The following is a 23,175-nucleotide window of genomic DNA, read 5'->3' on the forward strand; positions in this document are numbered from 1 at the left end:
GGTGTATTGTGGGATGTGCGGCCACTGGGAGCCGAGCCTCCGCCGCCAGCCGCCTCCCGGGCAGCAGCGACAGCAGCTAGAGCAGCGGCGGCGGCGGCGGCGACAGCTCCGGGCCCGACAGCCGCGCTCGGCGGCGGCGCCCCCCCTCCCCGGCCGCCCGGCCGGCCGCCCCGGCCTCGGCTCCGCGGGGGACACCATGTACTGGCTGGCGGCGCAGGGAGGCCGGCGCCCGGCGGGGATGTAAGCGCGGCCGGCCGGGGAAAGGGAGAGGCCCCGGGCGGGCGGGCGGGCGGCCTCCGGAGCCCCCAGCCCCGGCCCGAGTCTCAGGGCCGCGTCCCCCGGCCGGCGGGTGGCGCCAGGCCTGCGCCGCGAGCCCCGCGCCCGAGCCGAGCCAAGCCGGGCCGGGCCGGGCCGAGCGCGCGCCACGCCGGGCGGCCGGGCGGGCACCATGGGCCGGAGTCCGCGTCCTCCGGGCCCCCCCGGCCCGCAGCGGGGACCCCCGGGAGCCCCCCAGCGCCTCCCGGAGCTGGCGGCCGGGCGGGCGGGCGCGTAATGCTCCCGGAAGGGTTATTCGTTTCGCTCCATTCTTCGTGCTTTTTTTTTTAATTTTAATTTTGGGGAAACTGCGAGACAGCTCCTTTCGGGGCGCGCTGGTTCCAGGTGGGAGGGGGTGGGGGCTGGCCGGTCGGATTCTCGCTCGCGCTCGTGTGGAAGCGGCCCCCGCCGCCGCCGCCGCCGCGGAGACGACAACAACTTGCTGGTTTTCAGGTTGGGTTAACGGCATGGAGAACAGTCACCCCCACCACCACCATCACCAGCAGCCCCCGCCGCAGCCCGGCCCTTCGGGCGAGAGGAGGAACCACCACTGGAGAAGTTACAAGTTGATGATTGACCCGGCTCTGAAAAAGGGGCACCATAAACTGTACCGCTACGATGGGCAACATTTCAGCTTGGCGGTGAGTACCTCGCCACCCCCCTAGACCCCCACGCCACCCCCGCGAGAGAAGCTGAGCGGCTGGGAACCCCCCCCCCCCCACCACCCGGCCAACTGTCAACCCGGGCCCCTGATTTGACGGATGCCTGGAGAGAGGGGGTCCACCCCTGCTTGCGGAGGGGGCAACCTTCCCATCCCCCCTCCATTTCCTTCCACCTAGATGTCCAGCAACCGGCCGGTGGAAATTGTGGAAGATCCCCGGGTCGTCGGGATCTGGACCAAAAACAAGGAGCTGGAGCTCTCGGTGCCCAAATTCAAGGTGGAACCCTTTACCCCTGCCCGTGGTCTGTCCCCCCATCCCGGAGTTCGAAAATAACGCCAGTCCGGGCCCAGCCCAGCTGGATTCTAAGTTCCCGCCGTACAGGACCCGGGAAGTTTTGGCGGGGAGGGAAGAGAAGCGGTGTCCCCTCCAGGCCACTGGAAACAAAATAACTCTCGGAGAAACTGTAATCTGGGCCCTGATACAGTGTGCCCCGCCGCCGAGCTGGGGCCTCCGGGTCCCCACCTGGCTCCTACCCACCCAGCGGCCTGGCTGCGGACCCGCCCCCCTTCTCAGCCGGGTGGCTGTAGGGAACAACTTCCTGGCCCAAAGGGGTCACCCCTTGACCCTGCAGCCAGGAGAAGAGGCCAGAATGGGGGGTGGGGAAAGAGAAACTGTTTCTTTTTCCTCCTTCCTTCCGAACCCAGAGGACTTCCACGTTCCAAACGATTAAATCCTCAGTTTCCCGGGCCCGCCCGCGTGCATTCCCCCCCCCCCAAAAAAAATCAAAAAAATTTTTACCCTTCATTGTTTTTAAACGGCTGGGCTGAGTAAGGGAATGTTATGTTTTTTTCCCTTCGGTTTCAATGTTTTCCAAACACCCTCCCCCCTTCGGGCCCCTGGCAGATCGATGAATTCTACGTGGGCCCGGTGCCTCCAAAGCAGGTGACATTTGCCAAGCTGAATGATAACATCCGAGAAAACTTCCTGCGGGACATGTGCAAGAAGTATGGGGAGGTGGAGGAGGTGGAGATTTTGTACAACCCCAAGACCAAGAAGCACCTGGGCATTGCCAAGGTGGTGTTTGCCACGGTCAGGGGTGCCAAGGAGGCTGTCCAGCACTTGCACTGCACGTCGGTCATGGGCAACATCATTCACGTGGAGCTGGACACCAAAGGTGAGTGGCCCAGGGGACAAGCTGCGGGCTTCCGGTCCCCCGGATCCCTTTCCTTCCCCGGGCCCAGCTGCAGGCTTGGCAGGGCCCCCTCACTCTTCCTCAGGAACCCCCTTAATCTTGTTTATTTTTCTGCCCCCTCCGGAGGGCAGAGTCACATGGAGCTAAATGTGTTGTCGGTTGCTAGGAAACAGGCTGTAATTTACCAAATGTGCTGGGTTCTTGCCCACAGCACCCCTAGGGACCACCCAGAGGCTTCCCCACTGCTGTCACCCCTTGGGTCCCTCCCGGAGCCCTGGTGGCCTGGGTTTAGACGGTCCCCAGTGCTGCTACCTGTGATAAGAGAAGAGGCAGAGTTTGTTTACTTGTGGGGGGCTGAAGGAGAGCCACTGGGGTACCTTTAAACACATAAAGAGGAGGTCGGTCCGGTCCCTCACCTAAGGAGAATGCTGTAAGGATGGGTTCCCCCCCAGTTGCCCCCTTCCCTGAACCAAGCCGGGCTGCTGAGTGGCTTGTGGATAACGCTCCCAACAGAGTCTAGGGGACAGGCTGCTCTGGGTGCTGGGGTTGACACTGTATTGTCCCTCCTCTCTCTTAAAGAGACCGTAGCACCTCCCTGCACCGAGTCGTGCCTTGCACAGCGAGGCTGGGGAGCCACACCTCCCACCCTCTGGGGCCTCAGACCCTCCCCTGGGAGCCGGCTGGAGGGACTTTAGGAACTGGGAGGGCATCCCCAAAGTGTGCCTGTGGCCTCGCTAAGAACTTCCCACCTACCCGGAAGAAGGTGCTGGGCGCTAGGGGACCAGGCACCCTTCTAGCTGACACTGTTGGGTTCAGAGCTGCTGGACCCCGGACCCTCTCTGGGAGGACTTAGGTGCAGCTCCAGGGTTTTCTGAGCACAAGCTTTGGGGACAGGGAACACACCAAGCCCAAGACAGGGATGTCTAAACTTTTGTTGGTCCTGTTTTGATTTTCACAACTGACACATACTGACATGGGTCCCCAAGACCAAGAAGGGTTTTGGGAATGGGTGTGGTGTCCAGTGGGCATATTTGTCCCCTGCTCCATGGCTGAGCCTCTACCTAGTGGTGTGTCTCCCCGGGGCACAAGCCTGTGGTTTCTGCCCAACCCACAGGCCCCACCCCCAGTTCCTCAATCTCTGGGGGGAGGGGTGAGCAGGCTTTGAAATCTGCCCACCCCCTTGGGTGGCTGCAGTCTGAAGTCCCCCTGAGAACTGAGTGTGTGGCCCTTCCCCCATCACGTGCCCACATCTTGGGCAGCCAGGTCTCACCGCAATTTCACTTCTGAAAAGAAAAAAGAAAAAAAAGGCCCTCGGAGACTGCTGCCTAAGTTTGTATTTCAAGAAAGAGACCAGCAAAGTGTAAAGTGTTGCTCAAGGAATGCGTCTCCTTTGCATATGTAAGCGGCTGCCCCTGGGGCTCTATAGAGGCTCTATAAATATCAATAATGCCTGGCCTGTGAAGACCTCTCTTCTGAGGCCCGAGGGTTTGCTGGGCCCAGAGGGACTCCTTGGGATTCGCCCAGGCCCCACACAGGCCCAGCCGACTTGGGGCTCTCCTAGATCATCTGCTGTCACAGCAGTATGCTACTGGAGTGCGAACTCCAAGGGTCACCTCTACTTCCCCAGACTTTCTCTGTCCTTGCTATGAACTCTGGCTGCCTGTTCAGTGGGAAGGTGAAGGGGGTGTTACCTGGCCTTTGGGGACCATAGCCCAGGAAGGGACTCTAAACGAGGGTGCAGTTTTGTATTGGGAGAGTCCCAGCCCCTCAAGGCATTAAACTCTAAATTTTGCGTTCGGAAATGTCAGGCACTTTTGTGTCTTTGGTACACAGATGAAGATACTGGGTGGAGAGCCGGGAGGGTAGGACCACTGAACAGAACACGGAGGGTGGGGATGTCAGGGGTCACAGACTTCCCCATGCCTGGGCTCAGGATGCCAAGCAGGTTGGAGTTCCCATGGGGTTGCCAGTCCTGGACTGTCACTGAGTCCCCCCTCTCCTGCCTATTCCAGGGGAAACTCGTATGCGCTTCTATGAACTGCTGGTCACCGGCCGATACACCCCTCAGACCCTCCCGGTGGGCGAGTTGGATGCCATCTCTCCACTCGTGAATGAGACCCTGCAGGTGGGTTGTCACCGTCACCTCCCCCATCACCAGCTCCCTCCCGTGCCCCCCCCTTCAGCCTCCCCAGTGTCCAGATCAGCCCCTACCTGTCTATCAAAAGAAGGAATGAACTGCCACACCCCAAGCCTGCAGTCTCAGAGCTTTGTTTTCCCAAGATTTGCTCAGTGGCTCCCCTGGGACCCGCCTTGTTCCTGTGGCTTCTGGCCTACACAGAGGGGCCCTCCCGCAGCCCTCAGCACAGGCCTGCCTTCCACAGACCCCTCTTTTTCCACCTTGATGCTGGAACAGTGTTCTCTCCAGGGTTCTAGTGTCCAGTGTTGGGGCCCTCTGCATCTGCCCCTAGAAAGTGGGGTTCAGTCCCCCGACTCCTGAGCCCACACTACTGCCTCCTGGGACACTCGCCTGCCGACACAGGGCACCTTACCCAGGCTCCTCCCGACGCAGCCAGCCAGCCTCGGGAGTCGAGTCGTCTCCACTGCGTCAGCCTGCCTGCTGTCAGGCCCTCCTGTGTTGCACTGTTCAGATCCGGAGACTGTGGGGCTGGGCAGACAGAGCCTCAGCCATGCTCTCAATCCCCAGGTTTTAGTTCTCGCACCTGCCTCTGCCTGGCAGGTTTTGATGTCTGACAGCCCGAGGCCGGAAGGAAATCCCAGCTTCTACCAAGATGTCAGGATCTTCTCTTCCCTCTGGCTCTGGGATTAAGAAAAATCCTCAAAAGTTCCTGAAGATGCTCAGCTATCCTAGAGTAGAAAAATATTAAGACTGTCCCAAGATTCTATTTCCTTTACTTGTGCTGCAGAACAGTTTGCTCTGAGCTCCCTGGCTGCCAGAGTGAGAAGGGAAAGAGCCCCAATGCCTTGTGTGTTGGTCCCTGCTGCACCCAAGCTCTCACATCTCTGTCTCTCTCTAGCTGTCGGACGCCCTGAAGCGCCTCAAGGATGGCAGCCTGTCTGCAGGCTGTGGCTCTGGTTCCTCCTCAGTCACTCCCAACAGCAGTGGGACACCCTTCTCCCAGGACACAGCTTATTCCAGCTGCCGCCTGGACACACCCAACTCCTACGGACAGGGTACCCCGCTCACCCCGCTCACACCGCGCCTGGGTACCCCCTTCTCGCAAGATTCCAGCTACTCCAGCCGCCAGCCCACCCCCTCCTACCTCTTCAGCCAGGACCCCACCGCCACCTTCAAGGCTCGCCGCCACGAGAGCAAGTTTACAGACGCCTACAACCGCCGCCACGAGCACCATTACGTCCACAACTCTGCAGTGGCCGGGGGCGCAGCCACCTTCCGGGGCTCCTCGGACCTTCCGTTCGGGGCCATGGGCAGCACCGGGAGCAGCAGCGCCCCTCCATTCAAGGTCCAGCCGCAGGACTCAGCCACCTTTGCGCACACTCCACCCCCCGCCCAGGCGGCCCCTGGCCCTGGCTTCAAGTCAGCCTTCTCCCCGTACCAGACCCCGGTGCCCCCGTTCCCGCCTCCCCCAGAGGAGCCTGCGCCCACCACAGCCTTCGGGGCCCGGGACAGTGGGGACTTTCGAAGGGCACCCGCACCCCCGCCGCTGCCTCCTGCCGAGCCTCTGGCCAAGGAGAAGCCGGGCACCCCCCCCGGGCCACCGCCCCCCGACAACAACAGCATGGAGCTGGGGGGCCAGCCGACCTTCGGCTGGAGTCCCGAGCCCTGTGACAGCCCTGGGACCCCCACGCTGGAGTCGTCGCCCGCGGGCCCCGAGAAGCCCCATGACAGCCTGGACTCGCGAATCGAGATGCTCTTGAAGGAACAGCGCACCAAGCTGCCCTTCCTGCGGGAGCAGGACTCGGACCCCGAGCTGCAGATGGAGGGCAGCCCCATCTCCTCCTCCTCCTCCCAGCTCTCCCCGCTTGCCCCCTTCGGCGCCAACTCCCAGCCTGGCTTCCGCGGCCCCTCGCCACCCACCTCACCGCCCTCCAGCACGGGCCTGGAAGACATCAGCCCGACACCACTGCCGGACTCTGACGAGGATGATGAGCTGGGCCTGGGCCTGGGGCCTCGACCCCCACCTGAGCCGGGACCCCCGGACCCTTCCGCTCTTCTGGGCCAAATGCCTGAGGTGGCCTTGGACCTGGCTGGAGACAGGACCCCAACTTCAGAGAAGATGGATGAGGTACCACCGTGTCTTTCCATCTATCCGGGATTGATTTTGTCTGCTTGAGTTCCCCTATTGCCCCCTTGAAACATATAAGATAACTGGCTAAGACAGGAGCAACTGGGCCAGAGAAGCCAATAGAATAGTTGAGCTGACAGAGTAAAAGTAGGCTGCAAAAAAGCACCAGGGCTGGCATTGAATTGCTGGGATGGCTCTGAGCTCCCTAGCGGCCATGGAGAAAAGGAAAACATGGCTGAGAGAGTAAAAGTAGGCTGCAAAAAAGCACCAGGGGGACCGGGGATTTAGCTCAGTGGTTTCACTGCCTGCTGCGCAAGCGCAAGGACCAGAATTCGATCCCCAGTACCAAAAAAACACACACAAAAAGAAAAAGTATAAAAGTTTGGGCCGGGGATTTAGCTCAGTGGTTCCGGCGCCTGCCTTGCAAGCACAAGGTCCCAAGTTCAATCCCCAGTACCAAAAAAAAAGAAAAAGAAAAAAGCACCAGGGCTGGCATTGAATTGCTGGGTTGGCTCTGAGCTCCCTAGTGGCCATGGAGAAAAGGAAAACATGGCCAAGGTCTGCTGCTCTCCATGTCAGTGGAGTCAAGACTTTTCTAAGACTTGAGCTTTTTTGGTGGAGTTTGCAAGACCACAGAGGGTCTGAGCTGTGGGTCTGATTCAGCCCCTTCCCTGCTGGGTGCCTTAGGAATGGTCAGGGCTGATTGTGGTGCTCAGGCAGACCTGGAAAGAGGGATTGGCCAGAGAACTGTACTCAGAGCTCAGTGCCCTTGAAGAGATGGCAGAGCCTGACAGCCAAGGCGCTAAAGTTTTCCCTCTGCTGCCAGGTTGTTTGGTGGCAGAGGTGGCAGGGGGAGCAGAAGCAGGCTGCTGATTGTCCTGCTTCCTTAACCTCAAAAGCTCTGGAGAGGGTCAGGAGTGGGTGGGTGGCCGGGGGGGGGGGGTTCCCTTCCCTGGCCTCATGGCCCTTTGATGAGCCCGTTTCGTTGCCTCAGGGGGGAACAGAGAGTCCTAGTGCCTGCAGCCAGCAGCAGCTCAGGGAAGTAGTTTCTGGTGTTGGGGTACAGGCACGGGGAGCTGCCAGGAGTGCCGAGGTAGGGGGTGGCGCCGGTTTGCGGATGCTCACTGTGCCAAGAAGCCCCCTCCAGGCCATAGGGGAAGCCGAGGACCCAGAACTGTAGTTTGGAGCGCCCCTGTCCGAACCCCAGGACTCCTGAGTGGGGCTGAGCTCCAGGCTGGTCCTCGGAGCCCCCCTGCTGGCGGCCGGGAGAGCAGCACCCAGGCGCCTGGTGCTGCCTTGCCTGGGTCTGGGTGTCAGCGCTTTGACCTAGGCTGAGGTCGAGCAGGAGGGAGCGGCCTAGAGGGGACGAGAACTGGGGGGTTCTCATCTCCACAGGGGCCGGAGGTAAAAAGTGCAGGGTCCAGACCTTGAGCCTCAGCTGCCACTGCGGGGTTCTGTGTCCTCAGGGAAGGGACTTTCTCTCTGAGTCTCGGTTTCGTCACCTGTGGGACGGACAGCGAGAGGACCGGCCTCTCAGTCCCCGGCTCCTGCTGGTCCCACCCCTGCCGCCCAGGGAGGGGCTGTCGCGGCCGGGCCCTGCGATTGGCTGGCTGCTCGGCTGCATTAACCCTCTTTCTGCTGCGCAGCCGGCCAGGGCCACAGGAGCACTGGGGAGCTCTCCTGCCAGGCCTACCTGTTCCTCATATGCAGGGCTGACCTGAGAGGGACAGTGTGCGCATGCGTGGGTGTGTAAGGCACCTAGTAGAATCCGGAGCTTCCTGCTCCTTTTGTAGGTTTGGATTCCTCTTCTCCACCCACTCCCAAATTACCTCCGAGGCCCCCCTCAACTCCCCCTTGGCCTTCCAGGTGCTCCCTGCCTCTTCCACCTTGAGCTGTGGGCCTCAGGCCCTTTCCTCCTGGCTCCGCCCCACAGACCTAGGGCCTCCCTCTTGTCCCAACCCTGTCGAGCCAACTCCCCAAAGCCCCAGGTCCCAAATTAAAGTCCCAAGTCCCCAGAGCCCCAGGCCACGCTTGACTCCTCCCACCCCTCACCCCTTATCACCTTCTACATGCCAGCAGCAGCCCCTAGGGGGCAGATGTGTGTGGGGGGGAACACCCCAGCCCAGCTGGGGCTCTCTGGTTGGTTGGTTGGCTTCTGTTTATTTGTTTCCTTTTTTTTTTTTTTTTGGTTTGGTTCTTTTTTGAGTCAGGGTCTCACTGTGTAGTTCAGGCTGGCCTTTAATTGTGGGGATCTTCTTGCCTCAGCTTTCCAAGTGCCGGGATGACAGGAATACGCCACCACACTTGGCTTCTGATTGTTTCTTCACCTGTCAGAGGAATCATAGTAGAGCTTCACTTTGGGGTGTGTGTGTGTGGGGGGGCTTTGAGCCTGGCCTTCTAAGTAGCATAGGCTGGCCTTGAACTTCCAATCCTCCTGTCTCAGCTTCTTAAGTGCAGGGATTACAAGGGAGGACCACCACACCTGGCAGGATCCTTGCTTGGTGAGGTCTTCTTGCAGATAAGAAACGAGACCCTGATGCCTGCAGCTCTCAGCCCCACAGTGCCCCTACTAAGTGTGCTGGCCGGGACTGTGGAAAGAGCCATTCGGGAAGAGCAAAACCTCAGCTCCTGAGGAGCCCTCACTCCCCACCCCCTGCCCCTGGCACCAGCCATCCTGGCCAGAGTGGGGACAGGCCGCTGAGCCGCTGGCTTCCTGGTGCTGTCCTTGCTGTCTTGGGTCCTGATTTCCTCGTTAGTGAGATGGAGGTAACGTGTGTCCTCTGCAGGCTGCTGGAAGGATTGGCTTAGTTGATGCATGTAGTCTCCTGGTGCACAGAAGAGTTGGCTCTGAGTATTCTCATCTGAGCTCCCATTAACGGAAGCTCTCAAACTGCAAATGAATGTGCTGACCCTGGGCTACCCCTTCCTTCCCCTCCTCTTTCTCTCTGCGATCTGCTACTACCATTTCCCATCTTCTTCTGGTTCTCCTTCCCCTCCTCCCCTTGAAGTTGAGTTCCAAGAGAGCAAGACTTGGTGTGTCTTGGTCACATGTGTCCCCAGTAGCTAGAACAGTGCCTGGCACACAGATGCTGAGCAAATGTTTGTTGAATAAATGCATAGATCCTCCTGGTAAGCCAGTGAGGCAGGGACTGCAATGCCCCTTATGAAACTGGAGAAACTGAGGCTTGGAGAGGCTCGGTGACGGAGAGACAGCCCAGGAGCTGGGAATCTACCTTGGTCTTTGTATTTTTTATTTTTATTCTTTGAGACAGGGTCTCGCTCTGAAGTTTAGGCTGGCCTTATCTCAAAGCAGTCCTCCTTCCTCAGCCTCCTGAGTGCTGGGATGACAGGCTTGCACCACCACACCCAGCTGCCTGAGTCCCTGCCTCTCAGATGCTCTGGGGACCCAGGGCCCCTCCGCCTCCTCTCCTTATGCTTGGTGCTGCTCTTTCCGCAGGGCCAGCAGTCCTCGGGTGAGGACATGGAGATCTCGGACGATGAGATGCCCTCAGCCCCCATCACCAGCGCCGACTGCCCCAAGCCCATGGTGGTGGCCCCTGGGGCAGTGGCCGTGGCAGCCCCCAACGTGCTGGCCCCAAGCCTGCCGCTGCCACCGCCCCCGGGCTTCCCGCCGCTGCCCCCGCCCCCGCCGCAGCCTGGCTTCCCCTTGCCGCCCCCCCTGCCCCCCCCGCCCCTGCCGGCACCGCCACCCGGTGTCCCTCCCCCGCCCATCCTGCCGCCGCTGCCACCCTTCCCGCCTGGACTGTTCCCCGTGATGCAGGTGGATGTGAGCCACGTGCTGGGCGGCCAGTGGGGCGGGATGCCCATGTCCTTCCAGATGCAGACGCAGATGCTCAGCCGGCTGATGACCGGCCAGGGTGCCTGTCCCTATCCGCCCTTCATGGCCGCTGCGGCCGCTGCCGCCTCCGCCGGGCTGCAGTTCGTCAACCTGCCACCCTACCGCGGCCCCTTCTCCCTGGGCAACAGTGGCCCTGGCCGCGGGCAGCACTGGCCACCCCTGCCCAAGTTCGACCCCTCAGTGCCACCCCCTGGCTATGTGCCGCGCCAGGAGGACCCGCACAAGGCCACGGTGGACGGCGTCCTGCTGGTGGTGCTCAAGGAGCTGAAGGCCATCATGAAGCGAGACCTGAACCGCAAGATGGTGGAGGTGGTGGCCTTCCGGGCCTTCGATGAGTGGTGGGACAAGAAGGAGCGGATGGCCAAGGTGAGTGGGGCAGGCAGGAGCCGGCCAGGCGCCCCAGTCCACGGGTGCTGCTCTCCCGGACACTGCTGCCCACTGTCGGTGACGGCGAGGAGGAGGCAGCAGCCTGAGGAGGTGCACCTCGGCCCGGGGCCCTGTCTCGGCAGGACTGAGCGCTCTTTTCCCTTTTCACAGAGAACTGGTCTCTTGCTTATCTTATAAGTAACCTAGGGCTCCTCTACGTGAGAAAGCACATCTCTCTTTTTTCTTGGTTTGAGGTGGGCTATTGCTCTGTTGTCCAGGGTCCAGGCTGGCCCCTGACTCCTTGGCTCAAGCAGCCCTCCTGCCTTTGCCTTCTGAGCAGCCAGCACCACAGCTGTGCCTGGCACCTTGAGTATTTTAAAGTCCCCTCTGTTCCGCTGTCCCCAGAGGTGACCAGGGTTATCAGTTTTGCATCCCCCAGCGTGCTTTGGGCGAAGCCACTGTGACTGGGGCCTTGCTCCCTGCGCACAGGTGGGCGACGCCTGTCAGCCCGTTCCCCATCTGTATAAGGGGACAATAAAACCCGAATGAGTCCTAAGGCACTCCTGCTGATTAAGTCAGCACTGCTGCTAATTAAGCCTGTCCTTCCAGATGAGCCGCAGGAACAGCTAATAGCGCTCCTCCTTAGTGAGTGTAAAGCGCCCCCTGCTGGAGGCTCTGCTCTAACCCACTCCCACGGCCGTTCTCGGAGTGTGCAGGGTCAGCCTCAGGGAAACAGTCTGGGTGCTGCTTGTGTGTGCTTGGGGGTGGCACTGAGGTGCACCCAGCCCTTTTTATCTCGTATTTTGAAACAGGGTCTCACTAAGTCACTAAGTTGCCTAGGCTGGGCTCAAACTCGAAATCCTCCTGCCTCAGCTTTCCAGAGGGCTGGGATGAGAGAGATGCACCATTGTGCTGGGCTTGTGGGTGCTGTTTTTACTGCAAAAGTAGGACAGCGCAACTCTTCCATGTGAGCCTTGGGCACAGATGTGTACCTAACAGCGCACGGACTGCTTTTGGAGAGCTGCTGTCCCTGTCGCTCGGGGAAGGCTGCCTGCAGGGGTGGCTGCTGCACTGTCACCATGACTGTCCCCCCAACAGGCCTCGCTGACCCCCGTGAAATCGGGCGAGCACAAGGACGAGGACAGGCCGAAGCCCAAAGACCGAATTGCCTCATGTCTGCTGGAGTCGTGGGGCAAGGGCGAGGGCCTGGGCTATGAGGGCCTGGGCCTGGGCATCGGGCTGCGCGGTGCCATCCGCCTGCCCTCCTTCAAGGTCAAGCGGAAGGAGCCACCGGACGCAGCCACGTCCGGCGACCAGAAGCGGCTGCGGCCCTCGACCTCAGTGGATGAGGACGATGAAGGTGCGAGCCTAGCCTGGCCCTTGCCGCGTCTGCTCCCTCTGCCCGGCGCAGCTCACTGTCCTTTCCCCGCAGAGTCCGAGCGGGAGCGCGACCGCGACACGGCCGACGTCCCCTGTGAGCTGGCCAAGCGGGACCCCAAGGCCGTGGGTGTGCGGCGACGGCCGGCTCGGCCCCTGGAGCTGGACAGTGGCGGGGAGGAGGACGAGAAGGAGTCCTCGTCGGTGTCCTCATCGTCATCGGCGTCCTCCACCTCCGGGTCTTCCACCTCCTCGCCCTCATCCTCGGCGTCCGACAAGGAGGAGGGGCGGGAGAGCACGGAGGAGGAGGAGGAGGAAGAGGAGGAGGAGGAGGAGGAGGAGGAGGAGGAGGAGGAAGCCGAGGAGAGGGAGGCGGAGCGGGGCCCCAGGAGCCAAGTGTCGTCCTCCTCCTCCACCTCGCCCCAGTCGGAGAAGGTGCGGAGCGGGCGGCCAGGGGTGCTGGGCCGGCTGGCAGGGCGGCCTTCAGCTCACGGGTCCCACTGTGCCCGTTCACAGGGTGACGGTGAAGACAGCGATGAGCAGGAAGAGTCTGAGAACGACGAGGAAGGCGACACTGCACTGTCAGAGGCGAGTGAGAAGGACGAGGGGGACTCGGATGCAGGTGAGCAGGGCCCAGGCAGGGCGGGAGCGACAGGCGGGACACTTGGCATTCAAAGGATGGCCAGGGTGGCTGCTTCCTTCCGTGGAGACGGAGCAGATGGGAGGGTGCCTGGGGCCGGGCCAGTGGGTTAGAGGGGCTGCTGAGGGCTGGAACGAGGCAGGCAGTAAGAACGTACCGAACGCCACCAGAATTGTTCCCCTTAATGTGAACATCATGGCCAGGTGTGGTGGTGCACAGTTGTAATCCCAGCACTTGGGAGGCTGAGGCAGGAGGATCACAGGTTCAAGGCCAGCCTGTGCAGCTTAGTGAGACATGGTCTCAAACTGAAAAATAAAAAAGGGCTGAGGAGGTAGCTCAGGGTGAAGGTCCTAGGTCAGTGGTGGCGAACCTTTGGCACCGTGCTGCAACAGGCTGTTACTACCATTGTGCCAGAGAAGAGAGGAAGGAGAAGCCAGTTAACACTTGCCACAGGCCCCTACTCTGTCCAGGGGCTGTGCTCAGCCAGGTCCCCCAGTGTGACGTTCTGGGGAGGCATCGGGTGTGGGCCTGGGCCCCCAGATGGTGACTAGCTCCTTGCTGTGTCCCAAAATCCAGAGGAGACAGTAAGCACCGTCACGTCCAAGGCCGATGCCGAGTCATCCAGCGAGAGTTCCGAGTCTTCAGAGTTTGGGTCCAGCTCTGAGTCCTCCTCTGAGTCCTCAGAGGATGAGCAGGAGATGGCAGCGGAGGAAGAGGAGGAGGAGGAGGAAGAGGAGGTGGTGGCAGCAGTGGCAGCAGTGGCAGAGGAGATCACGCCTCCTGCAGGTGCTGAGGACGCTGAGCCCAGCAGGGAGGAGGCCACACTGGCCCCAGGCGGACCTGGCACAAAGTCGCTGGTCACAGAAGAAGAGGGGGACCTTGAGGCTGAGTTCACAGCCCCGGGGGAGCGGACCCCCATCCAGGAGGAACCCCCTGTGCCTGTGGCTGCTGAGGAGCTAGTGGGGCCTAAGGAGCCCCCTGAAGAGCCAGGCCCAAACCAGGAAGCAAACATGTTGATCTCACCAGAGCCCCCTTCCAACGAGGCAGAGGTGCCGCTTCCCACATCCCCGGAACGAGTTCCAGGTACGGCTGTGACCTTTGAGGGGAGTGGATGGGCGGGTGCCTCGCTGTCAGAAGCAGGTTCCCCTGAACTGGCACCCGTGGCGTGCACCTTGCTTGTCCATTGAGCTGGTACTGAGCCCGGCCTTGGGATTTGAGCCACAGGGACCGGGGCTCCCAGGAGATGTTTACGAAGTGGGGGGTAGCATTGCGGTCATTTAGTAACAGTCAAGGGGGCCACTTTGGGGTGCCAGGTGAGGGGAGAGGGGCCCTGGGCTCCAGGCCCCCACCGCCCTGCCCCAGCTGCACAGAGCCAGGGATGCCTCCAACGGTGCCTTCGGCAGAGCTTCCTGGTGACAGATGTGTCCTCGTGCTGTCCGGTACTCTGGCTGCCAGACACCATGTTGCCACTGAGCTCCTGAAGTGTAGCCAGAGCCATGGGGACCAAGTTCATTTTAACTTAGGCAGCCAGGTGTGGCTCTACCCGCTTTTCCTAAGTCCTTCAAGAGAAAAAGCCAGTACATTTTGTTTATTGTATTTTGTTTTATTCCTTTGGCCACAGATCTTTGAATAGTAACTCAGTATTAAGGTTCTGTTGGTCCCCAGTACTATTTTAGGTGTGAACAATACAGCAGTAGACGAAGCAGACAAAAAATAACTGTCCTTATGAAGCTTATACACAGTGAGGGCTGAGCGTGGTGGTGTACACCTATAATCCCAGCCCTCGGGAGGCTGAGGCTGGAAGATGGGCTAGAGTTCAGTGCCAGCCTGGGCTACATAGTGAGTTCAAGGCCAGCCTGAATACCACTGAGATCCTGTCAGAGAAAAAACAAAACAAAAATCAAAAGAAAAAAAAACAGAGAAAGGCTGATAACCTTGTTTCTTGTGTCCTTGCTTTACCCACCGACATTCATGAGGCACTGCAGTGTGCCTGAGTCCTGGTGGTGCTGAGTGCTTGGGTTACCTGGGGCCAGTGTCCGTCCTCACAGAAGCGGGGTCAGGTGCAGAGCACAGAGTAGGGCACCAATCCAAGGCGCCGTGAGTTGGCACCTAGTAACCCGGACTGTTCTCACCCACCTCTGCAGGGCAAGACCTGGGAGCGGAGCCCGAGCCCCCGTCAGTGCCGTCCCTGCCCCCACAGCCGCCCTTGCCGCCCCCCCAGCCGCCCCGGCCCCCCAGCCCTCCCCCAGAACCGGAGCTCCCGGAGCCCCCGCCCGAGGACCCACCCCCCCGGACTCCAGGCCTCTGTGGCAGCCTAGGCAAGTCACAGAGCACAGAGACGATGCCGGCCACCCCCAGTGGGGAGCCCCCGCTCTCGGGGGGCAGCAGCAACCTGTCCCTGAGCTCCCCGCAGGTGCCCGGCAGCCCCTTCTCCTACCCATCCCAGTCCCCCAGCTTGGGCAGCGGAGGACTACCCCGGACACCTGGCAGGGACTTCAGCTTCACGCCCACCTTCCCCGAGCCCAGCGGGCCTCTGCTGCTCCCCGTCTGTACCCTACCCGCTGGGCGGCGTGAGGAGCGCCCCCTGGCCTCCCCGGTGCTCCTGGACACGGGCCTGCCGCTGCCCCTGCCCCTGCCCCTGCCGCTGCCCCTGGCACTGCCCGTCCCTGTCCTGAGGGCCCAGGCTCGGGCCCCTGGGCAGCTGCCTCCCCTGCTTCCGGCCCCTCTGGCCCCCTGCCCACCCCCCATCAAGAGGAAGCCAGGCCGGCCCCGGCGGTCCCCACCGTCGATGCTGTCCCTGGATGGGTCCCTGGTCCGGCCACCCACAGGGGTACCCCTTGGGAGGGAGCTCCTGCTCCTGCCAAGCCAGCCGCAGACCCCCATCTTCCCCAGCGCCCACGATCCCCGGGCGGTGACCCTGGACTTTCGGAACGCGGGGATCCCAGCCCCCCCGCCCCTGCCCCCCCAGCCACCGCCTCCCCCGCCTCCACCGCCCACTGAGCCTGCCAAGCTGCCCTTCAAGGAGCTGGACAACCAGTGGCCCTCCGAGGCCATCCCTCCAGGCCTCCGTGGGCGCGACGAAGTCACCGAGGAGTACATGGAGCTAGCCAAGGCACGGGGCCCATGGCGCCGGCCCCCGAAGAAGCGGCACGAGGACCTAGTGGCCCCCTCGGCCTCCCCTGAGCTCTCGCCATCCCAGCCCCTGTTCCGGCCCCGCTCGGAGTTTGAGGAGATGACCATCCTGTACGACATCTGGAACGGTGGCATTGACGAGGAGGACATCCGCTTCCTGTGTGTCACCTATGAGCGGCTGCTGCAGCAGGACAATGGCATGGACTGGCTCAACGACACGCTCTGGGTCTACCACCCCTATATCCTGCCAGACGTGGGTCCTCACCCTCTAGCATTCAGGCAGTCTTCACCTGCCTTCGGCCCGTGTCCCAGTCTATAGCTGTCCACGTGCCATGAGGGCAGTCTCAGTGGCCACTGTCACCTACTAACCGGTGTTGCTGCGGTGCTTTGCCAGGCTCTGAGCTGAGTTGCCACTGGCACTTGTAAACACTGCGCCAGGCCCGTCTCATCCTGGAGTTAGCAGACTCAGTAGCCCTGTGAGATGGGAACATTAGGATTCCCTCTTTTTTCCCTCGGTACCTAAAGGCAGGCGCGTCACCACTGAGCTACATCCCTGGTCCAGGATTCCCATTTTACATAGGAAGAAACTGAGATGAGACTCAGGGAGGTTAAATGACCTGCCCAAACTCATAGCTCCAAAGTGGCATAGCTGAGATTCGAACCCAGACAAGTCTGGCTGTAGAATCTGGGTGGTTACCCACCAAGCACCCTCAGGTTGAAGCCAGCGCCATCCCCATTATAGCAAAGCAATTTATGGGGCATTTAGCACCTCCCAGGACCTCTGCGAAGTGCCCCAGGTGTATTCCGTCAGTGAAAGAGGCAGCATTGTCCATTGCAGCCCAGTGTCCAGGTGGGAGACTGAGGCAGAAAGTGGTCAGTAAGCTTGCCCCAGGCCATGCAGCTGGTTACTGCGCATGGGCAGGATTGGCCAGTGGGCAGCCGCATGGAGGTGGCATAGCAGCGGGTGGGCACTGGGCACTGGCACCCCTGGAGACAGGTCTGAGGGTGGGGAGGGTGTCCGCAGCACCAGGGCTCCTCTGAGAATGTCCAAGTGGCCCTTGACGCCCGCCCACCCACCAGCCTCTCTTCTGCTAAGAAAAAGAAACGGGACGATGGCATCCGGGAGCATGTGACGGGCTGTGCCCGCAGTGAGGGCTTCTACACCATCGACAAGAAGGACAAGCTCAGATACCTCAACAGCAGCCGCGCCAGCACCGATGAGCCTCCTGCGGACACCCAGGTGTGTGGCTGGCGGAGTCCCAGTGGCCTGGGCAGGGCCCAGCAGCCGAGGAAGCGAGGCTTCCAGGGCATTGTTTTGTTTTTGTTTTTGTTTTCCACAAACATCTATGGAGTACCTGGTGTGCACCAGGCCTTGTTTTGTTCAGGGCCTGCGGTAGTGAGCAGAGTAGTTTTCCTTGGGGAACCCACATAGTGGGGTGGGAAACAGACAATCAAAGTGAGCAAATAAGCAGGTCACTCAAGGGGGCTCAGTTGCCGCAGAGAAAATAGTCAGGAGGGGCAATTCGGAAGGGCTGAAGGGAAGCAGGCGCCAGGGGGAAAGTAGGGAGCATGAGCCACCGGATGCCCTGGAGAGACCAGGAGAAACAGAAAAGGGCCTCAGGTAAGTGAAGGCAGGCTGGGTGTGGTGGCTCATGCTGTAATCCCAGCAGTTGGGAGGCTGAGGCAGGAGGATCCAGGAGGGCAGGGGATTTAGCTCAGTGGTCCCAGGCCTGCCTCGAAAGCCCAAGGTCCCGAGTTGATCCTGGTACCAAAACAAAACAAAACCAAACAAACAAGATAATCACTTCTCTGCCTTTTGGCTAAGATCAAGTGTAGGAGGATCAGGAGCTCCATGCCTGACTCAAAAAACCAAACAAACAAAAAGTTCAGGCAGAAGAGGGCTTCTCAAATCCAGTAGAGTAGTTCATGTTCAAAGAAAGCATCCTGAGCCAGGGCCCTGGGGCAGGGGAGTGGGGGTTCAGTGGGTCGAGATAGGAAGAGCAGTCCAGTCTAGAGGCAGAGGAAGGGTTGAGGTTCCTGGGGCCAGGGTGATGAGGTGACCTGGCGGTGGTGTTTGCTAGTTTTTCGCTGTCACTTAGTTGTCCAGGCTGGGCTTGAACTTGTGATCCTCCACCTCCCAGAGTGCTGGGATTGTGAGTGCGCCCCCACCCCGGGCTGACACCAGCCTGGGGAGGGCAAGGGGTTGAGCTGTGATTTTCCAAGCTCAGCCGGCAGCGAGTGGAGTTGACCGAAAGGGTCTAGAGGGGTGAACGACACAGTTGCTGGGGTCTTCAGGCCAGCCCCGGCAGTAGGTTGGACTTAGGTGGCCGGGAGAGGAAAAGTGGGTTGTGAAAGGACATTAAAACGCTGGGACTCTGCCTGGCCAGCCCTGGGGACCAAGGGAAGTACAGAGGCTGCAGAGGGCGAGAGAGGAAAGGCCGGCGTGTGGGGGAAGGGAAGGACCCGAGGTCTCCCGGGGAGTTGGGGAGTTGAGGTTGACACCACCGCTGCAGATGTTTAGCTAGGGAAAGTGCGCTGTGCGCTGCCCAAGGAAAAAGCTGGGGTGTGTTGGCTGCAGATGGGAAGGAGGAAGCGGAGAAGCCACGCTGGTTAGGGAGGGACAGGCCAGGGTGCCCAGAGCCCCGGCGGCTGCATCCTCTGCCTGACCCCGGCACCACCCCCTCTGGCTCCAGGGCATGAGCATCCCTGCACAGCCCCACGCCTCCACCCGGGCCGGCTCTGAGCGCCGTTCGGAGCAGCGCCGCCTGCTGTCCTCCTTCACTGGCAGCTGTGACAGCGACCTGCTCAAGTTTAACCAGCTCAAGGTGAGGCCAGCCCCTGCCGGGGCAGCTAGGGCGGCAGGGGGACCTGAGACGAGGCCTCACCCCTCCCGCCTCCCCTCCCACAGTTCCGGAAGAAAAAGCTTAAATTCTGCAAGAGCCACATTCACGACTGGGGCCTGTTTGCCATGGAGCCCATCGCGGCTGACGAGATGGTTATTGAGTACGTGGGCCAGAACATCCGTCAGGTAGGCGCTGCCCAGCCCCCAGGGTGGGCCGGGACGGGCTCAGGGCCAGCCCTGACTGACGCTGTCCTCTGGGGCCAGGTGATCGCAGACATGCGGGAGAAACGGTATGAGGACGAGGGCATCGGTAGCAGCTACATGTTCCGGGTCGACCACGACACCATCATCGATGCCACCAAGTGCGGCAACTTCGCACGCTTCATTAACCACAGCTGCAACGTGAGTGTGCAGAGAGGGGCGGCCACACCCACTTCTGCAAGGGTCCGCAGCCTTGAGCCCCAGGCAGCCTCCTTCCCTGGCTTGGGTTCCCTGGGGGTGACAGGAAGGACATGAAGGCCATATAAGGAGCCCTTCTCAGCTGGCCAGGTGGTGCATGCCTGTAATCCCAGTACTCAGGAGGCTGAGGCAGGAGGATCTTCAGAGTTTGAGGCCAGCCTGAGCTACATAATGAGACCCTGCCTCAAACAACCAATAAAACACAAAAAAGGAGCCTTTGTCCTATGAGCTCCAGGGTCTGCTCTGCAAAACGAGCTCCGTCAGCCCCGATGAGGATTAAAGGTGTTGGGAAATCGCTAGTGGTGACCCAGCAGAGCTGTCCCAGGGTGGTGGCGTCCTCATTACCTGGAGTGGCCACCTACGTTGTTAGCCCTTGAGACGAGACCATTGTGACCACAGAGCGGAGTTGGCCTTGTACGTAGGAGTCCTTATGGGACGGCCTCTCCAGGTCCCCAGTGTGTCAGCTCCCGATTGTGCCCCATTGCTTTCCGCAGAGGGACTGGTGGAAACTTCCTGTGGTCAGCAATGTCTGAGATCTGCTGGACCAGAGGGCATAGCTGCGTGGCCTGGGGAGTGGGCAGTGTTGTAGCCAAAGGAAAAGGTGTGATCAAAGGCCCTGGAGCAGCAGGGAGGACGTCGGGTTAAAAGACAGCAAGGGGCAGTGGGGCGGGATAGGGCCCACTGGGGTGGCCAGCTGCAGCTGAAGCAGCCCTGGGTTCCTGTCCCAGCCTGTCAGAAGGGGGAGTCGTGGGGTGATGGAGCCGCTGTCCCTCGGGAAAGCTGTCCCTGGGTCGGGACCAGGGCCTGGAAAGGGCCAGATGGTTGGTGCACGCTTGGGTTTGTGCCCAGGTGGTCTCTGTGGCAGCCAATTAACTGCAGCTGTGCCAGCCACGGGTGCACACCTGTCGTCCCAGCACTCTGGGAGGCTGAGGCAGGAGGATGGCAAGTTCAAACCCAGCCTGGGCAGTTTAGTCACATATTGAGATCCTGTTTCAAAATAAAAAAAGGCTAGGGATGTAGCTCAGAGGCAAGGCCCTGGGTTCAGTCCCCAGTACTGCAAAAAAAACTAGCCAAACAAACCAACAAAAAAACACCTCTATAGTGGTCAAGAAAGCAGTCACAGGGTGTGCTGGTGAATGGAGTGGAGTAGGTGAGTGGCTGTGTCCGGGTACCAATAAAACTTTCTTTATAGAAGTAGCGTGGCACATGCCTGTCATCTCAGCACTTTGGGAGGTCGAGGCAGGAGGATCCCAAGGTCAAGTCCCACCTGGGTAACTTAGCAAGACCTTGTCTCAGAAAATGAGAAGGGGGTAGAGCTGGAGGGAGGTGGCAGAGTCCCCCTGTACAGAATAAAACAGAGGCAGCTGGAGGCTGCAATTTACTGACCCCACGTCTAGCTCTCAGAAGTGAGGCCTGGGGTAGAAATATAATTTGGGGATTCACCTGAATGGAAGCAGAAGACCTGGGAAATTATTATCATTGCTTTTTTTTCCCTTCAGTACTAAGGATTGAATCCAGGGGGTTTGCGCTGTGCTGCATCCATTATTATTTTGAGACGGGGTCTGTGTGCTCACTTGGGCAGCGCCCAAATTGAGATAGTCCAGGCTGGGCTCACACTTAGCACCCTCCTGCCTCAGCCTCCAGGAGTGCTGGGATCACAGGAGTGCACCACCACTGCACCTGGCCTGCTCACTGTCATCCTTGGCGAATGTCAGCGGTCCTTGTCTCGCACGTGGGGTCGTGAGTCAGGCCCGGAGTGCACAGCCTGGCCCGGGAGGGCTGGGTGCTGCCTTAGGGTTCACCACCCTGCCCGCCTGCCGCCCACAGCCCAACTGCTACGCCAAGGTGATCACAGTGGAGTCCCAGAAGAAAATTGTCATCTACTCCAAGCAGCACATCAACGTCAATGAGGAGATCACCTACGACTACAAGTTCCCAATCGAGGATGTGAAGATCCCCTGCCTCTGCGGCTCCGAGAACTGCCGGGGGACCCTCAACTAGGCCGCGATGCCAACCCCCATTTCAGGTGCTGTCCCTTGCCCCTCTGGCCACCGCAGGGCTTGGCGCCCAACACTACCCAGGCCCCGCCCACGGCGCCCATCCGCATCGGAAAGGGCTTCTGTCTCTCGCCTGTGTCCCTTCCATTTTTAAAAAAATGCTCCTTTCAGGACTTGTGTTCGGCTCTGCCACAAACTTCCGTCTACGTCTGGCCCTCCGTGCCTCCCACCCCCTTGTCCTCCTGTCTCTTCCCGTGGATGCTGCTATGTCGTGTGTCCTTTCCTCGTCTCCTTCCTCGTCTAAGAAAAGACATTTTAACCGTTGAAATGTGAAGGCAGAATCGGAGAGGGAACCCGGCGGGGCTGCAGAGGCCTCTTGGGGCTGTGTCCTGCTGGGCCACCCCAGGGCTGGACGGGGCGGGAGCGGGCAGGTACTGCGGCCTCCACCTCTCGACTCCATCCCGAGGACCCGCGAGGACACCACACCTTCCCCGGTGGCCAGACCCCACCCCTCCCACCCCCCCTAAATCCTTGGATTCCATGTTTACTTTCTCATTCGGATGCCAGCAACGAGGGAGCCCGGGGATCCCAGTGTGGGTGGGGCGCTGGGGCAGCTGTCCCCCATCTCTGCTGCCCTCGCCGGCAGGGCCCAGGGCTCCCAGGGCAGGCGGGTCCCCCAGCCCCGCCGTACGGGTTGCCTGACCGCACATGTGGCAGTTTTGTTTATAAGCTTCCTGCTCACCCCCCCACCGGCAGCCCCTACCCCAGAGCTCTGCTAGAGTATATTTATTTTCGGAGTGAGCAGCTTATTTCTCCCAGAGAAAGGAAAATCTTGCAGAAGATTTTAAAACTCAGATCTAAGTCTTTGACAGTTCTTTTTCTCCCTTTCTTCCCCTCTCATCCTTTTCAGAGTTTATTTCCGCGAATTTATTTTTTCTTGTGCGTGTATAAAGTCAAATCGAAGGGAAAAAAATAGGTTTTTGAAGTTCAGAACCAACTTCTGTATATAGATGGCCATAAAGGACTTTTCTTGGGAACATTGTTTCTTGTAGAAACATGTGGGAAGACTTTTTTGCTCATTTCTTTGTACTTCCAAAAAAAAAAAGAGAAGACACACAAAAGCAAGTCCCCCTCCCTGAAAGCAGAGCAGGCATGTACATAATTTCCGGAACGAGACTGTTGAGACCCGGGTCCTCACCAAGATGCGACCGTGCCCACCCCGCAGACGGCAGCGCCTCTGGTATCTCAGCTTGTGTCAAGCTTGTTATCATGTAAATTCTGTACAAAGAATTGTTATTTTTCTCTTTTTTGTTGTTGGTGGTTTTGTTGTGTTTTTGTTTTTGTTTTTTAATTTTTTTCCCCTCAGGCCCTCTCTGTTTGGAACTGAGCCCTGGGATTTCAAGGTCAAGGAAATCGGGGGCCCTAAGATAGAGGGGTACCTGGGCACAGCGGCGACCTTCTCTTCCAATTGCAGTTTTCTGCCTAATTGTGCAACCAAGGAAATACTTATTTTTTATACGAGGAAGTGGTGTAGTCTGTAGAGGCGGCTGATTTAAGTTATTTGTGCAGCCCCCAAGGGGCTGTCTTTATTCTGTCCCCCATTGAAGACGTGGGGGACAACGCGAGGAAACCAGGAGAGCCCACCGGAGCCCTCCCCGGCCACAAAGCCTGCATCACCCTGGCTGGCCTGGGGCCCCTTCCCAAGTCCTCGAGCACCCCCGGCGTGGTTTGCAAGAACCCACATATGTGTTGGCCCATTTTCCCCTCAGAGCCTTTGTTTGCATTGAACAAATCTCTACTTTTGAAGTGTCGGGGGTTCCTTTTTGCTTTTCTTCTTTTTCCTTTTCCCTCTTTCCCTTGCTCTGCAAAGAAGAGAACGGATAAACTCTAGGGCTGTTTGTGCTTAGACTCTGCCATCCGTATGTAACTTGTTTTGAAGAGAAGTGTTTCCGTTGTGGGTGTGTCTTGCTGTAAATATTTGTTCATATTTTTGTGAATTCAATACTATGTACCATTGTATTATAGTAACTTTTATAAAGCAAACCATAAATATACTGACTTTTCTTACA

The 23,175-nt window shown here is 59.6% G+C and overlaps 1 protein-coding gene across 5 annotated transcripts in view; it reads left to right on the forward strand.

The window, feature by feature from the left end:
- Positions 1-23,175, forward strand: part of Setd1b (SET domain containing 1B, histone lysine methyltransferase) — a 27,778-nt gene continuing 4,603 nt past the window's right edge. Inside the window, exons 1-18 of one of the 5 annotated variants that reach the window (XM_087198243.1) lie at positions 1-240; positions 769-956; positions 1,155-1,253; positions 1,881-2,151; positions 4,182-4,294; positions 5,205-6,434; positions 9,892-10,659; positions 11,758-12,019; positions 12,092-12,471; positions 12,553-12,658; positions 13,253-13,759; positions 14,821-16,047; positions 16,882-17,048; positions 18,502-18,633; positions 18,717-18,836; positions 18,915-19,052; positions 20,937-21,135; positions 21,278-23,175. In XM_087198243.1, coding sequence (XP_087054369.1) covers positions 783-956; positions 1,155-1,253; positions 1,881-2,151; positions 4,182-4,294; positions 5,205-6,434; positions 9,892-10,659; positions 11,758-12,019; positions 12,092-12,471; positions 12,553-12,658; positions 13,253-13,759; positions 14,821-16,047; positions 16,882-17,048; positions 18,502-18,633; positions 18,717-18,836; positions 18,915-19,052; positions 20,937-21,110 — 5,868 coding nt within the window. In that variant the 5' untranslated portion in view covers positions 1-240; positions 769-782 and the 3' untranslated portion in view covers positions 21,111-21,135; positions 21,278-23,175. Of the gene's footprint in view, positions 241-549; positions 661-768; positions 957-1,154; positions 1,254-1,880; positions 2,152-4,181; positions 4,295-5,204; positions 6,435-9,891; positions 10,660-11,757; positions 12,020-12,091; positions 12,472-12,552; positions 12,659-13,252; positions 13,760-14,820; positions 16,048-16,881; positions 17,049-18,501; positions 18,634-18,716; positions 18,837-18,914; positions 19,053-20,936 lie in introns of those variants that run through there. The other 4 variants (XM_087198244.1, XM_087198241.1, XM_087198242.1 and 1 more) reach the window with 4 other exon arrangements.

The sequence above is a fragment of the Heterocephalus glaber genome, unplaced genomic scaffold, assembly GCF_053883595.1.
Source record: "Heterocephalus glaber isolate CG9 unplaced genomic scaffold, H.glaber_assembly_v1.0 deba00001687, whole genome shotgun sequence".
NCBI lineage: Eukaryota > Metazoa > Chordata > Mammalia > Rodentia > Bathyergidae > Heterocephalus > Heterocephalus glaber.